The sequence below is a fragment of the Rhinolophus ferrumequinum genome, chromosome 4 (genome assembly GCF_004115265.2).
Source record: "Rhinolophus ferrumequinum isolate MPI-CBG mRhiFer1 chromosome 4, mRhiFer1_v1.p, whole genome shotgun sequence".
In the NCBI taxonomy this organism is placed as follows: domain Eukaryota; kingdom Metazoa; phylum Chordata; class Mammalia; order Chiroptera; family Rhinolophidae; genus Rhinolophus; species Rhinolophus ferrumequinum.
The window spans coordinates 22,123,159-22,140,840 of NC_046287.1; the positions used below are offsets into that span (position 1 = coordinate 22,123,159).

The 17,682-nt window shown below is 31.9% G+C and overlaps 1 protein-coding gene across 1 annotated transcript in view; it reads right to left on the reverse strand.

The window, feature by feature from the left end:
- Positions 1-17,682, reverse strand: part of KLHL1 (kelch like family member 1) — a 298,324-nt gene that overhangs the window by 177,811 nt on the left and 102,831 nt on the right. The window contains exon 3 of the mRNA XM_033103722.1: positions 11,282-11,418. Coding sequence (XP_032959613.1) covers positions 11,282-11,418 — 137 coding nt within the window. The remainder of the gene's footprint in view (positions 1-11,281; positions 11,419-17,682) is intronic.

Genomic DNA, 17,682 nt, shown 5'->3' on the forward strand with positions numbered 1-17,682 from the left:
TGTCTCTCTCTCTCCCTCTCTCTTTCTCTGAAGAATATCCTGGCTGTCCTCTAAAAATTATAGCAAACCAGTTTTAGAAAACAGAATGACAAATTATACCTGGGAAATTCTATAATCTTAGAGCTTATTAATCAATAAAAAATGTTATACATGCCTTCCAGCTACAAGACAAGTACAGTTTATGTTTTTTGAGTACGAGTACATCCGGAGTTCAAGGGCTCACCGTTAGAAAAGTCAGGAAAATATCTATGCAAGGACTAGTAAAAAAGTAATTGCAAAAGGAAAAGCTGTCATGTTTCCATTGCTACCCACCACTTAGAAGATTCCCCGGGTATCAGGTCAAACCAAAAATGTCAGTAGTTGTCATTTACTCAATTGTTTTAAACCTGCTATTCTTACATAACTATCATTTGGAAAGAGCAGGAAATTGTTTGTTGAGTAAAAATCGTGACTTTCTCTGAACATTCCCTTGACACACATTCATGCACAGGTGTTTAACTTTCTTGGCGTTAATGATAAAGTATACTTCTTATTTTTAGTATATCATAATTTATAACGCTATCCCTAATGAACTATATAGATTTTTTCTTTTTCCCCACTCGGAGAACTGGTTAGAGAGAGTAATCTAAAACAGGTGTCACTCAATACTCAAGGATATTTTGGTTGTGAGATAAATAAAAAATAAAAATGATCCACTCACACAAGTTTTCCAAACTTCCACTTGAAGTAATATAATTTGACAACCTATATATTAGAACTACCACAGATATGCTTGTTTGCCCATTACAGAGTTAAGTACTTTAGGACAGATACTTTTAGGTGCAACACATACACTAAATTCAGCATAGACAATACCATTCCTTTTAAATTAAATATACACTGAACCCAATTGAGTTTGATTCCTGAATTTAATATTCTGTTTTTAACACATTTGAATACAACTTCATTACTTGAACTTAAATCAGACAAAAAAAAAAGTAGTTCTGTAATGCACTACTATATTCACTTTTTGCATGTTAGTGAGGATGCATGAAGTACATCACATAGTACCTTACAAGTATTTGGTATTCAAAAATATTTCAAAAAATATTCCTCTCAGATTTTAATATCAGAAACCCGTGTTAATTCTGAGAAACATATCTGTGTTTACTTTATAACATAAATGATTGTTTCTTGTTTATTTTTGTTGTTGTTTCTGTTTTTGTGGGGTTTTCTTTGTTGTTTTTTGCTTTATTGACTAAGAATCTACTAAAACAAATTGGCATGTCATTTTTATGAATACAAACAGAATCTTATGACATTTACTTATGGTGCAAATCACACCATGGGTGTTGTGGATTTCAATGTGAATGTGCTTTTTGGGTCTTTTATATGTGAATTTCAAAACCTTATACACCATAGATACTTAGGAATGAAACTAAGACTGAAGTTATAATCTTGTGACTTCTGTCTTTGAGATCTTTCAGATTTTTCTTCCTTTATATTCTACTTCAATGGGAAAAATAGAGGGGAGATTGAAAGGGATAAGTACATATAAGAAAATATTACTTATCACTGAACAGATTTTATAGTAATAGTATAGTATAGCATAGTATAGTATAGTATAGTTCGTATTGAAGTTATCTACAAAGTTGCTTCATCTTGGGGTGCTTAAATATTTCATGCATGATATTGGATTGCTGTGATGTGGGAAACAATGTCAGCAATTGTGACATTTTATTCTTCTCGGATTGAGAGTTCTACCATCCTACCTATGCATATGGCTGTCCTATCCACTTTTTCTGTATTCCAGGCCTTATAAATTACCTGGTTTTTGTTTAACAGATTATATTTTTCAGAGCACTATCTTGGTTCTCAAAATATGGTTGATATGTTATCTCATTTCCTTTTTGCTATCATTATAGGTCATCTTTCAGAGATTACCAATTTCATTTTCTGACTACAAGCATTCACATATTTCTTGATGTCTTCTTATCTAACAATCCGTACTCATTATCAATGTTTCTTAGCCACCATGAACTAGAAGTTTAATAGTTACAAAGTGTTTCTGAGGGAGTATACATTTAATTTTCCAATAAATGTGAAATCCTTTCCCAACACACCACCCTAGTACATCCAGTTATACCATATTACTATTACCTTATTTTTCTTCACTTATGCATTTTACTTGGAAGCTATTTTAAGCGATTTTGTGAAGCAAAATTTAAATTAAATATTTCAAAGCATAAAGTTTTTTTTTTTAGGCCCTAAAACAAGGTTTCTTTAGTATAATTTGATAAATAAAATAATTTTTCAAAAAGATTAAAAATATTCTATTATATAGTTCTTGGATTAGTCAAATTTACCCTTTAGTCAAAAATGCCCATTAATCAGAAAGTAAACTACATAGCTCAGGAAAACACATGAAAATAATTAATGTATATCTTTCAAAATATTGTTTACATTTTGCAGAATTGAATGTATCAGAAATGAAGATGTTATATATTAAACAAATGTAAAGTGATTTTTATAATTCTTACACGATCAACTTCCATTACTCTTCTTTAAAGTTTCTTTATTGATTTTTTTTTTTTTTTATTCTACATTATCCTCTCGTCTCACTACTCTTAAGCATTTCTCCATAAAAGAAGAAAGGTTGGAGCAGGAAACATATCAGACTTCTATGAATGACATTTGCTTATATTTTCTGTTGTTGAAGAATGTGAGAGGAGTGCAATAGTAGCTACAACGTGCCTGAGAAGAAAGTTGAAGTACACAGTCTAAAAAGGTCAGGGATCAATGTACCTTTAGGGTATCTCAAACATGCAATTCACTCATGGCTCAAATCTGTTTTCCTTGTTGAGTTGTCCTTACCATCCTTTATCTGAGGAAAATAAAGCTTTTAAAATTACAGTGCTGAATATTCTCATTATAAATTTCCTTTCTCAAGCACGAAGGGGAAGTAAATTCAACAAAGGTGGCAAACCAGGCAATATGGTAATTTTTGGAAGTCTTAAGAGGCGTGCCATGAAAGGGTCGTTTTGTTTGCTTGTTTTTGTTCATTTGCTGGTTTACAGTTGTTTTCTCTCACATGCTATCTGCAAATAGCTTCAACTTACTAAATTTTAAATGAAAAGTATTGAGAGATAGTTAAAACTCAAGTAAAGTACTATTTTAAAATGTATGTATTATTTAGACCCATATATAAAGTTGGCACTTCAGTTTTCCCAACTGCTAGATAAAGCTGAGTATTATGAGATATAATTGAGATGTGTGTGAAACATCTTAAAAAGCTAAATAATATAACATGTGCAGTGTTTTTTAATGTGCCTTCTTATTTAGACACAGATAATAAAACAAAATTATATTTAAAATTGTGAAGTTATTGAATTGTGAACGTCCAATTCTGAGGATAATTAACATTTTCAATACTGCTATGATCAAGCACAAATATTCTCCACTTGAGTAGCATCTATATACTTTCCTCAGGTTATTCATGGTTTGTGTGAAAGAAAACTAATTGTAAAAAAGTTGTATTTGATGGCAGTTGGTACTATGTCAATGCAAGGTCACATTTTTTACTCAATGTGGCAATAACATAAGCACAGAAAAGTAACATTATCTCTCATATTAATCAGACAGAAATATGAATAATTCTAAAGCTAATAGAAAGGATGTTGAAATGTCATTAGGAAAACTGGACCATGGTTTCACATCTATGAAATTCCATTGACCTCTGTGTTAAGATATTTTCATTTCTATATATGACAATAAGATTTGACTAACTGCCCATCTCAGAATGTGGCTGTGTGGATCAAATGAGATAAGATATGCTAAAATAATGAATGTAATGCACTATAAAAACACACCTGAAATATATAAGGTAATAAAATTGCAAGTAGCTTTAATAAAAAAAAGCATGTACCATTAAAAAGGTACATGAATCATACATATGAATTAGAAAAGCATGTACCACTAAGAAAGGTACACTGAATCATACATATGAATTATAAATCATATTGTAATACTGAAGCATATAATAAATTGGAGTAAAAAGTAATAAATGTTTGATGAACAAAGTGATTATTCCCTTCCCAGTTCTGTCTTCATCTTCCTTTTGTATAACAAACGGTGCAAAGAATTTGAAGAAACTTATATCTATTATGAATAATCATTGCAATTGAGTGCTTACAATGTGCTAAGAACTAGGTGAAATCTACTGAATTTTATTAGTTCATTTACTCCTTAAAACAATTCTCTTACTTAGACATTGTTATTTTCCCTTTCCAACAGTTGAATAATCTTAAGACTCCATAAAGTTAAATAATTTGACCAAGATCTCAAACTATAAAATGGGAGAGCCCAAGGGATATAATCAAAATTCTTAATGAGAAGTAAGAAATCAGTACATGCAAATTAGAATAAATGCCCAGAATGAACATTGGGCTGCCAACATCATAATGACTTTTGGTTAAATATCAATCCTGATGAAGGTTGAAGAAAATCCTAGATATTTTTTTATGTTAAATTCTACACGCTACACTACATTGACCCTCAAATACAATAAAACCAAGTAGATAGATGTTTTGGGATTTGAGCGTAGGGGAACTAATCCTGAGAAAATATAAGATTAATGCAGAAGAATAAATATCATGTTTCTTGAACAGTTGTTATGGTAAAATATGATTCAGTTCCTGCCTTCTTAGTACCCAAATTGGATGAAAATGTAAACAATTATAAGACTAAGATCAATAATAAAATAAAACAAAAGAAGATTTTTTTTTAAGGGAGCAAAGTTAATTATGAGACCTAAGAGATTTTCCTTACTTGGAAAGTCAGAAAGCATATGTGAGTTACAATGTAGAGAGACATAACCTTTCCTGTATAGCTAGTAAATATTAAATTTTACATTGCTTTTTCATTCGTAGTTTGTCTATGAAATCCCACAGCATAAGGCCAAATGTAGTTCAATAACAACGAAAAGTTGTACGATATTCACAAAATACACATCATTTTTTATTATCTGATACTATAAGTTTCCCAAATTAGTTTTATATTATTCAGCATTGCATACACACACACACACACACACACACACACGGTTTCTTAGTAAAATAGTAGAGTTAGGGATGTGATAGCACCATGCATCAGATTTTTAAATTTTATTTTTATTATTTTCACTTTTTTCCTTACTGAATATATAGGTTATTTCAACATCCTATGAAAATTAACAAATCAACATTTTTAATTAATGGGTAGTAATAATACATAAAACCAGTTTTTAAAGGCTTCAGTTTATTGAGAACAGAATTTTCCCATCTAGGAAAAGCCCTAAGTGTAAAACTAATATTCTGTTAATGTGCTTGCGTAATTCATGTCACTTGAATTAAATCAGTAATAAAAATGAAACAATAATTTACTTTTAATTACAATAAACAATTCTGAAGGGAGTTTAAAAGACTCATTCCATGCTGACTGAATATATTGATGTATATTTTTAATATTAAAGCAAAACATTAAACATCTCAGCTCCTAAGTGTGTGTATTTATTCCGTTCAAATGTTTGGCAGTACACAGAAGCTATCTTAACATCCTTTAACATTCACTACGTCTTTAATTAACTTCAGTAGCACACAAACCATATATATATATATGGTTTGTGTGCTACTGAAGTTAATTAATATATATGTGGTTATATATATATATATATATATATATATTAACAAGTAGGTTAAGGCTTCAGTGTGATTAAAGGGTTGCTATTTGGCAGTTTAATTTTGTACCCTTCTTCTTAATGCCACTGCTAGATGGACAGCTTCCTTTATTTAAACCTTGTCCTTATCAGTTCTCTACAGGACCTGACACTTTGCTGGTAACCCTGTAATCCCATCTCCCATATTTGTTCGAACTCTATTTCCTTATGCATCAATGAACACAGTATATTTTCAAGTATGTCAGGATAGTAAGGACTATGTAGGAGATAAGTCAGAAGGAAATTTCTATCAGCCTGAAAACAACTTTAAAATACAATGAACCCCAGAACATCCTTTTCAACTATATTGAATTTCCTCTTTTATTTTCACAATATGATTATCAATTTTGGGCTAGTACTGAAATATATAGACATGAAATCACTACAGTAGCCCTCATAATTTGTTTTATACCGTTTCCCAGTGAAGATATATTAGGCTGTGTACGTCAAAAGTACATCAATGCCAAAAAGAGAGAACAAAGGACAGTTATTTTAAACCCTAAATTGGAAAGTCCCTTAAAAGCAGAAAATGTGTGTAATTCAGCATATTGCCTTTGGAGCCCATCTCAGGACATGGAACATAGTAGGCATGCAGTCAAACTTGAGAGGCATTCAATACATTCAGAGGACAAGAACTATTAGGCACAAATGTCAGTGAATTGTCAGGCACCATTGCTTCCTGCAGGCAACGAGCGTTCCATTGGGAGGAAGCATGAACCTAATCTGCAGTGAGCTACTAGTATATAGCAATAGGGGACTCGATTTAAGCTACTGAAACTATTTTGAGGATAAGATAGTCATAAGCCATTTCAAGGAACTCAGTGATAACACATACTACACAATTTGATAGAGAAAATACCGTTCAATATGTGATCTGACATTTTATTCCAGTTATACATTCAACATCTTACTATTGATCTTTGTCAGGTTACTTTAGCTCACTAAATGGGCTTTACTAAGAACCTCAGAGGCTCTTAAGCATGGGGGGGGGGGAAGTCTGTCCCCTCACATTAATTCAAAAGAGACCAACAAAGTCTTGATATATCTCATGATGATTTTGTCAATGCTGATTTGAAATATTAAACATGTAATTCTTTAAAAAAAATGTTTTGGTGCCTCTGGTTTGCATTACATGTTTAGTCATAGAAAGACGTTCTTCTGTAAAATCTATAATGTTTAGGATGGAATTTATAAAGTCCAATACATCTCTAATTTTCTAAGTAAATTGAAAGTAAAACGATGAAAAACTGTAAACATTTTTTTTCCTCTTTTCTCCTCTGATTCCATGCTTCTGAGATGTTCTGTAGAATAATTCCAGAATATCCTTACTTTATTATTCCAAATCACAGGTTTTAGCAGATTAAACAAATTGTATCCAAAGTCTTTCTTCTAGATGAGTAAAATTACAGAACAGAGTCTCCACAACATGTAGGAAAATGTTTAAAAAGCTGTTAAGTTTGTTTGAAACTATACAACTGAGAATGCCACCAAATGGATAGCGATGCATAGATCTTATTGCTTTTGGAAACAGAACTAAAGGTTTTTTTTCCACTATGACCTGCTTTAATAATTTTATATGTTACCAATCTCTTTAAAGGTTTCTATCATTCGAATCTGTATCTATCCAGACTTAAATTACATTTTATCATCTAGTCCGTAGTGTGACCCTCTTCATGCAATAAGAGATCAAATATTTTTTAACTGAATTATGGCTTGATTTTGAAAAACTGATATACAATTACATAGTCTCTGGATTACAACTAAGTATTCAAACTTTAAATTTAAGACACCAGTCATAAAAGGGGACTTCGAATAACATAGTTTCGTTCAATGTTTTTTTGTAAAAATTTTGATGAGATGCCATTGAAACATAACTCTTGTTTATACCAATTAGCTTATGCTAAAATTGATTTGTTATATGTCATTTCACTGAAAGTCACAGAACATACTGGCACTATTAAATGAAGCCTTATGTATTTTATACCACACTGTTGCTTACATGGGCCTTTGTTCTCTATGAATAGCTAAGATCACACTCAGATTTCCTAGTGAAAAACTATGAAAAAAAAAGAAAAGTTTTAAAGCAAGAAATTTTGAAATTGCTTAAACATCTAATTAAGAATTTAGAAAAGTGATATAAATCTCATATTAGAGATACAATTATTTCTAACACCACTATGCATTTTCCTTTCCTTTCTATTCCTGAGTTATTACAATGTGTGAAGAAAAAAGTGACCTATGGAGCTTTTTATGTTAAGTAAGTAAAGAAGCTAATTTTAATACTACAATAATTAGTCATCATTTTCATAATTGTGTATTTACCCTTCATAGTTCCAAGAATGTTTTCTTTAATTTTGTCAACACAAAGACCTTATTGGTTTTCTTTATTTTATCTGACATCTTGCTAGTATAAACCTTTTAATTATTATATCTTGTTCCTTTAAAAATGTTCTATTCCCTTTGAGCTATTACCAACACTGCTTTCACTCCTTGGTACCCAGGCCACTCTTTCCAGTTACAAAAAAAGTCCCCGAATATTTGTTTTAGTTTATATTGAAACTCTACCAGGCCTCTGAACCCATTTCTTCTCATGTTAATGTGCTAGAGTAAGAGAAAGGCGGGGTCGTTAGGAAGGGTGTCTCCCATATCTTATCATGTATACGTTTTACTATGCAAACTTCCTTAAAGGATGATTCCTTTCTTCAAATCCAAGATGATTAAACTCTATAACCACTGAAGCTTAGGTCAGTCAAAAAATCACTCTAATTTACCCATTTCTTCTTTTTCTTAATTTCTAAGTTAATGAAATAAATTAGCTACATATGTTTTTTTTTGTTTGTTTGTTTGTTTTTTTCCCAAACTTTACAGCCTTTCCAGATAACAGGGAAAATTGTCTTTGGAAATCCTTTTAAAGCACCCTTATCCATCTCTGCTGAATTCATTACTTCTACAGCTCATGGTTAACTATCAATTCTTGACATAGTTGATCCTTCTCAGTTTTTTCAAAACCTCAAAATTTAAGAAAATATCGCCAAATGGCTGACATTTTACACATCTCACTGCCCATTCATTTTTACCCTTTCTGTGATGCATTTATTTTTAGTCTTCTACAAAGAAAAAGTCTTAGAGATCAGCTAGCAAGCTAGCTAACTAGACACAGAAAGACGTACTTCCTATTCTTCCCTTTTGATATCATTGCTCACTTGATCTCTTCTATTGTTATAATTTGTGACATTGTATATAGCAAAAGTCAGGTACATTTTTATGTTAGGCCTAAAATTTGCCCAATATGACTTGTAAGTTATTTCCTCATCTAGTGCATTTCTATAAACTAACAATTGGAAATTTATCAACCATCAAGAAGATACAGTATCAGGAGCAAAGGCCATAATGTCAGTGGCAACTGAAAGGCAGCTTTGTATCCTGCCTGCCCTCTGCAAAGTAGAATGAAATCTAGGTCATTAGATTCAGCAGGGAGCTTGGAAACAATTTCCAAGTTTGTGCTGCAGGATGATGAGTGTCTTTTGACCTAGTTTTGTACATGAGAAATGCAAGGGTGCCTGGCTATGGCGGCTGTCAGTGTTGGATCTATGCTTTTCTGTTGCTAGAAGGATTCCTAAAAAATGGAAGTTTCAGGATGTGTTTCTTTCCATGATCTGTTCGCTCTCTCTTGACTGGGAAGCCATGATCTGTTCCTACTATTTCAGGCTATTTCCAGTCAGGCTCCCTCAGCTTGACTGGAATTTAGACAGGCTTCTTCCTGACACTAGGCCTTTGACCTCCCTTTTCTTAGAGGAGTTACTTTAGAAAAATGTGTCACTGTAAATTCTTTCCCAACTCCTTTGAGTAGTGAATCATTTTAAAAACCTCTTGCCAGTTTGATACCCCAGAGTGTTTTCCTCAAGGATCTGGATGATATCCGTTTGCAAGGCCAACATCAAGAGAGATAGCACCTCTGTCTCTCAGTTTTATGAGGGGCTAGAAGCATAATTTGAGGGAGCAACTTGTTCCAAGTTATAAAACGAAATTCCTTCACAAAGACAGGAGAAAGTTTATTTTTCTTCAGAAAAAGCCAATTAGCAAACACACATGGCCCTTGTTCTCTCTCACCCTAGCACTTAAAAGTCTTCCCCACCCCCCATCAAACGCTTTGTTTCAGTAGAATTAAGTAAAGACTGAATTCTGGTCTCTCTCTCTCTCTATTGCAACAACTTTGAATACTTGCTTACCTGTTCCCTTTTGCCTAGGGCAATTATTTTGAGAAAATATAATTTAAAAATTACTGAGACTAGAAAATGTTTAGGTCATTCCATCACATTGCTGCTTTGAGATATAGCACACAGAACATGTGCATTTTTTTTTTTTCTTTTCAAAGAGGCTTCATTTACTAAGTGTTATAGTAGGGTTGGCAAACTCCTCTCTATGATAAGCCAAATCTTCAAAGAGGATATATTTCCACTTGTTCTATGGTCTTTTGGTTCTAGAAGCTGATCTTTATAACATCATCTCTTGTTTCCCCATGACCAGAAATTCTGCAAAAACAGTTCCTTAAACTAGGATCCTGCTACTTTGATAATCAAGCCCTAACCCACCTTTATTTATTTATTGTATACCATGATAAATAGTTCAGACAAATGAACCACATTCCATTCCTAAAAGAAAATATCCATTCATACTATTTGCCCTCACTACCACATGATTTTATTATGTCCTCTTATATCATGTATCTTGAAAAGTTATTAAAATGTTTAAATGAATGTGAACCCTGATAGTGCTCTGAACAGCAGGTTTTATACCTTGTACCTCCCTCTTAAGTTTCACATTGTATCATATTTTTTCCCCTCATCTAACTCTTTTTGCCATTTGAACTGTGAGCTTCTGGAGGGCAAAGCCATGGCTTATTCATGAGTTTATTCTCCAGAGACAGAGCTATTACTTGTACATTAAACAACATTCACCACATGTCTGCTATATTGGCAATGTTATTTGAATGCACCAAATATAATAGAGTGCAAAGGGCAATGGAAGGTGTCAATGTAGAGGATCAGAAACAAACAGCTTTAAAAACCAGTCAGTTTTCACAATTCTAAGTATTTTCATTGTCCCTTTCAACTAAATTTATAGAGTTCACATTAAACATTCTGTGGGGCTCTTAACATTCAAAAAACACATCTCAAGGAAAAAAAGAGTTATTGGAACCTTTAATTTCCAAAATGAAAGAAAATTAAAAATCTATTTCCCTTCGTAACGCTGTAAGTATGGACCTAAACAAATTCTTACTTGATTATTAACAACCTTTCTGCTCCTATCCCAAGCTAATCCATCTGCTATTTATTTTTATAAGTCAGTTTAAATTCTTCGTGGAAGGAAGTGTATGTATTTGTGATTTCAGTGACAAATGAAAGGTAGTCTGATTTTTCAGTTAGTCTTTCAAATGGAAAAAAAAAAATATGAAGAATACCAGCTGTGTTATTCTTTAAGCTTTAAAACCTATGCTCAAATTCTAAAATTTACAAGACATCAATGTAAGTTATAATTATTTTACTGTACCTGTATATGCAAATTGGACAAGATCCCAGAGGGCATTGGGGTCTATGCCTTCCATCTTGATCTCCTCTTGCTTGGCTTCACACACATCACTTGTAAACATGGCAGCAAAATAGTCCGAGACTGAGCTCAGAACAAGCCTGAAAGAGTCAAAGGATAAAATTTAAGCCATGAATATAAAGTATCAAAATGCTAAATGTCGACAACCATACAGTGCAGAGGAATCTATTATCTATCATCTATCTATCTATCTATCTATCTATCATCTATCTATCTATCTATCTATCTATCATCTATCATCAATCATCTATCTATCAATCTGTCTTCTTATGGATTATACTTTTAAAAACTGATTTAGAAAATCTTTCTCCAACATTTGGTCACAAAGCATTTTCCTACATTTCCCTTTATAATTTTAAACATACTTTTCCTTTCACATTTAGTTCTTCCATCCTTTTAGGAATCAATTTTTATTTCTCTCCACATACTCATTCACTTTTCACCACACTATGTACTAAAGAACTTGATTTGCCCCAGTGATTTAATGATGCCACCTATGTCATGAATTTGAGTTCTGAATGTGTACTGATGTGTTTCTGAGATTTCTATTCTTTTTCACTTATTTGCCTACTCTTATGCCAATACAATATTCTTTTTTATATGCATGATAAATACATATGAATAAACATATATAAATAAATACTACGATTCTAAATATGTCTTTATATCCCCTGAGACACATTCTCCCTCTTTATTTTTATTTAACTAGTAGCAGAGTTTTATTCTTCACACAAAATTTAAAGTAAGTTTGTCAAATAAATAAAATGGAATTTTAATTAAAAATAGCACTGAATTTCTGATTTTATTCAGGAATGTTTGGTATATTTATCATGTAAAGTCATCCAATACAAAAGTATAAAATGTCTCTCCATTTAGTCAGGATTTTGTTTTATTCTATCTATTTAAATTTTAAATTTTTTCCAAAAGTAATCTTTGGTATTTTTGGTTGATTCCTACATATTTTAAAGTTTTGTTAGCATTGTGTATAGTAACCGTTTTTTTTTCTTTCTTTTTAATGCTATTTTCTTGTGGGATTTTGTTGGTTTAGAACCCATTAGTTGAAACTTTCATAGACTCATCTTTTATACGACACATTTACTGAATTATCTTACGAAGTCTTTTGATTCTGCTATTTTTTCCCTCTATGTAGATGATTATATCATCTGCAAATAATCTCATTTTGACCTGTTCCTGTTCATTCTCTACAATTTCTCTTCTTTAGCTGTCTTTAAAACCTCACCCAGGACCTCCATTTCTGTGTTAACTAGTAGCTGTCAGGGAAGAAAATTTGTGTTTTTTTCCTATCTTGTAAGGAACACATTTAAAGATTCTTCTTTTAGTAGGATGCTTGCTTACTTTACCAAGTCAGAAAAATCCCTTTAATTTCTAACATTGCTAAACACTTTTTTAATATTTGGATGCTGAAATTCATAAAAAGGCCTTTTTTTTACTGAATCAAAATTACCTTGAGTATTTTTCAATTTATAGTCACAAAGGAAATTAACATATAATTTTAGTTTCTTGCATTTTCTGATATGAATCTGGGATCAAGATTATACAAGTCTCATAAAATAAGTTGGCAACTTCAATTCTTTTTAATTTTGTGTAACATCTTATAGAAGAAAGCAATGCATTTTTCCTTTAAGATGTTCTAGAACTCACCTGAAAAAAAAAATCTTGATTTGGCTATTTTGGGAAAAAGTGATATATTAATCCTATTTCAATTATCGAAAAAGCCATGAGACTTATTTATATGCTCTATTTCTTCTTTACTAACTTTTGCATTTTACATTTTTCAAGAATTTACCCATTTCACCCAGTTTCTGAAATGTATTAGTGTATATTGTTCATACAATTATGCTTGTGTTTAGTTCTATCAATTTATATTTCTTTTCATTTACTCCATTTGTCCTTTTGGGTTAATCATTGTATTGCCTTTTGTTTTATCTTATTCATTGACATTTTAACTGAATCTTTTTCTTATGTGTATGTGTACATTTTTTTTTTAAGTGGTTTTCTTGAGTGGGGAACAGATCTGCTTTTTTTTTCTATTAAAAGCCTGATATTAAGTATTTTAGACATTGAGAGTCATACATATAGTCTCTTTCATATACTTTCCTTTTGAAAATTTTTCAATTGATTAAAAATACAAAGGCAAATTTTAGCTTATGATTCATGCAAAACCAGATGAACACCATATTTGGCCCCAGCAAAGTTTCCTGACTCTGTCTAAAGATTACAATATTGATTTTAACAACATTCTAGCATCAAATATAATTATACTCTTGATGAATATTATAAGAACTTTATCATTCTACTTATCCCCTTCTGCCTAATCAAGATGATTTTTAAAGGAGAATACATAAGTGAAAGTAAAAGTTTATATTACATTTGCTTCCTGTCTTCAACTTTTCTGGGGCTCTATTCATTTCTGAAGAAGCAGGCTTCAATATAGTAACAATACCCTTCAATTAAAGACATTTCTTTAGTATTCTTTGTAGTGCACGTCTGATGACAATAAATTATCCCAACTTTCATTTATCTGGAAATATCTTTATTTAGCTGCATCAAAAGTATTAATATCTTATAAAAGTCATTTTTACTTGATATAGACTTCTAGATTGAGATTTTTTTTTTCCTTTGGAACTAGAAAAATAGTATTTTATGATCTAGACTTCATTGTTTCCAATAGAAAATCAGCTTTCCTTCATATAATTGTTTTCCTAATTTACTACGTCTTTTATCTTTAATTGTTTTCAATTGTTTTTCATTTTATCTGAGGATTTTAGCCATTTAACTTTGATATTTCTAGATGAGTTACTTGGTATTTACTCTGCTTATGATTTTCTGAGCTTCCTGGAGCAGTGAATGAATTTTTTTTAAATCAAATTTAGAAAATTATCTGCAATTAATTCCTAATGTTTCCTCCTAATTTACTCTTCAAACTGTTTCTATAACTCCACTTACATATATATTTCAATAATTGAGAGTGCCTCACAGATTTTTGAGACTCAGTTCATTTTTTTCATAAGCTTTCTTTTACTCTGTGTTTTACTGAGGATCATTTCTAGTGACTTGAATTTTTCCAAATCTCTCTTGATATTCTCATTTCCTTATTCATTATACTCATCTTTTCCTATAGACATTCTAAATTATTTTTTATAGTTGTTTTAATGCCCTTTACTGATCATTTTAACACTGGGATCAGCTCTAGGTTTATTTACATTGACTGATTCTACCCTTGACAATGTATTACATTCTCCTGCTTTTTCCCATGTATTGTAAATTTCAACTCTATAACGGACATTGTAACCAAAAAAAAAAAAAAAAAAAATTGGGCTAAAAAAGGAAGTATCACTCTAGTGTCTAGCTATTTTTAACAGCTCTTTCATAGTTTTAGAGAAAAAAGTATAAATATTTCATTTTTGGGTGATTTCTTTTGTCATTTTAATGGGAATACAATTTTTCATGTACTCAACATATTATGATTCTAAAAAAAAATAAAGAACTGTAAAAAAGTGTTTTGTAGTTAAGAGGTGTGTTTTTCACAGTTGTTTGAATTAAAAATTCTATAACTTCTTTCTGTTTAGAGTAGATTAGAGGAAAGTAGTACATTCTTGAGGGTCATCAGGAAAAGTTTTCTCACTGATGGAAAATAAAGTTACAAATATAGAAAGAAAGAAGACTATAAAAATATAAAAAAAAAGACCTATGAGGTCAGGTTGAAATTGGAGGAGGTATCAGTGTAAATTTATAGTTCTTAATACTGAACAAATAGAAACGCTTAATTTTTGTGTACGTATGTAAGGGAGTACATAAATATGTACATTATGGGCTTCTTGCAAAAAGAACAAACCACAGGGCTGTAGCAGGGGAAGTATGTACAAAGTTAGCCTGAAATGTCTTTTATTCCAGAAAGTAAGAAAATGCTCAGAAAGTGATGGGAACATGTCAAAAGAACTAAATATGATGCTTATATCTGTGAACTAAACAACTTAATGGTAAGCTCTGGATGCACTTTTCTTTCTAAGAATAGTGCAAGGTGAAGGAAAGAAGAAATGTCAATATAGAGTATTGTAATCTAAAACTAAAACTTTTCATGATTTCAAATCAGGAAAACTTCTTCCTAAATTATTTATTTTGCAATTATTATCTGCTGTGTATTTTATTTCTATATAATGTAAGTCAAGGTTATAGTGAAGGTTAAACTTCCACAAATAGAGATATTCCTTCTTATAACAAGAAACAAAACAAAACAAAAAATATTTTAATATATGCATTACATATTTAAGAAGTACTTTATGTGATCCATGATTTTAACTATTTTATTGATATCAATGTCTATGGTGATAACATGTTAGAAATATCTGAAGTTGCCATCTGTGACACATTTAATTGGACAGTTAGTAACTAAACATATCAACTCTACATTCTCAAAGAATAACAAAATAATTAAAAGATAGATATCTTCAAATATTATATACCAATCAGAAAAATCAGTTAAGTGATCAGTTTTAACATAAGAACTAAATATAACTATATAATACATATGAAAATAAACTGTAATAAACCAGAGGGATATATATCTTTGCTAGAGAGTAAGTATATTGACCTGAAATTAACCATTTTAATTTTCCACATATAAAGGCTTAATTTCGGGGGTTGGCAGGAGGGGGGTGGATTTCCATATAGAGAAAAATATCATGAGACTTATAGAATTTGATCTTAAGTAATTACATGAAATCTTCTTAAGCAACTATAACAAATACTGCTAACTCAGTAAGAGAAGTGCAGAAAAATGTATTTTGCATTTGGATTTAATGAGATCAAATTTGCATTAGATTTATAGACAGGGATGTAATGAATAACAAAAAGTAATATCTTTATATGTGCATATATAGCTTCTATTAACACAAGGGAAGTAGAAGCCAAAAATGCAAAGATAAGTGGATAAATGCAGCTACTCTGGAAAATCTCTTATTGAGGTCACGACAAATGTATTTCCTTTGAAATCTATTAAACTTTTCTAAGTCCATTCCAATTTATTGTGGTGTTTGACATTGTTGACCTCCCAGACTGCCTTTAAATCCCGCTTTTAGCCAAGGCAGTACAACTTTCTTATCTCAGCTTACCTCGGATTCATTGACTTCTCTTCCTACTCATACTCCTTGACCCTCTCGTTGCTCTAGGTTTTTAATCAGGCTTCTCAATATTGGCCTTAACATTCACTGTTTCAGAATAATTCTTGAGCATGGCCTTAATTATTACGGTTACGGTGGTTTTAAATCCAGCCTTGTCTCTGGAATGCATATAGAAACTTCTCACTAGATATCCCAGTCCCATTTCAGTATGCTCTAAACTAAATCAAAGGCTTCAAAGAAAACCTGGGTGGTTTTCTTTCATTTTTATTTTCCTGATTTGAATTGGTGCCAATATTTTGAACTTTCAGAGTAGACGTTATGAAATCATCATTGATGTCTCCGTCTCCTTCATTGCCTATACCAAATAAGACACAAAATCCAGCTTTCCTTTTGTATCAGACTATATGGTTGCCTTGCCAAGACCCCCTTTACGAGGCACACCGAGGTAGGTGCCCAGCGCCACTGATGTTAGCGCCTGATAGCTCCCAGCTACCCCTTCTACAGAACCTCCCGGGGCCCAACAGGAGCTGCCTCCCTGGGAGTTTCTGTGCTCCGGCTCCCCTTACCTCATTCCCCAACCTCCACAACCTACCCCCACTCTCTACCTGTGGATGGACCCAATGGCGATGCCTAATAGAACTCAGGTATAAAGTACTGCCCCTTTTCCTTAGGGTAGGACTAACTGTGCAGCAACTCATGCTCCAGAGCTTCTTGGGAGTTAAAGACAAAGGGAGGCTCCATCTGAGAGCACAACCTGGACTGGCTTTGTCCTCTGCCCTATCCTGCTTCCTTTCTTCTGAAGACACTCCCTAAATAAGTCATGCACATCTGAATTCCAGTCTCCTGTTCTACTTGTAGGGAACCTGACTCATGACATTGTGCTTCAAAAATTTTCTCAGTTCATCTCTTTCTCGATATTTATATAGTTCTCATTTCATGCCTGGGTTAACTCTAAAAGCTTCCTAGATCATAAACTCATTTTTGCAGTGCTTATTTCTGGCCATTTTCTAAAGCGGTACCATTTTTCAGAGCTATCTTTGTAAAAGATGATAGGCAGACTATCACAGTTGTTAATACATTACTTCTGTAGCCAGATTACCCGGGTTTGAATTCTATTTTTCACCACTTATTAAATGAATCACTTGGGTGAATGTCTTAATTTCTCCATTTTTCTGTTTTCTATTGTATAAGAAAAGACGGTGG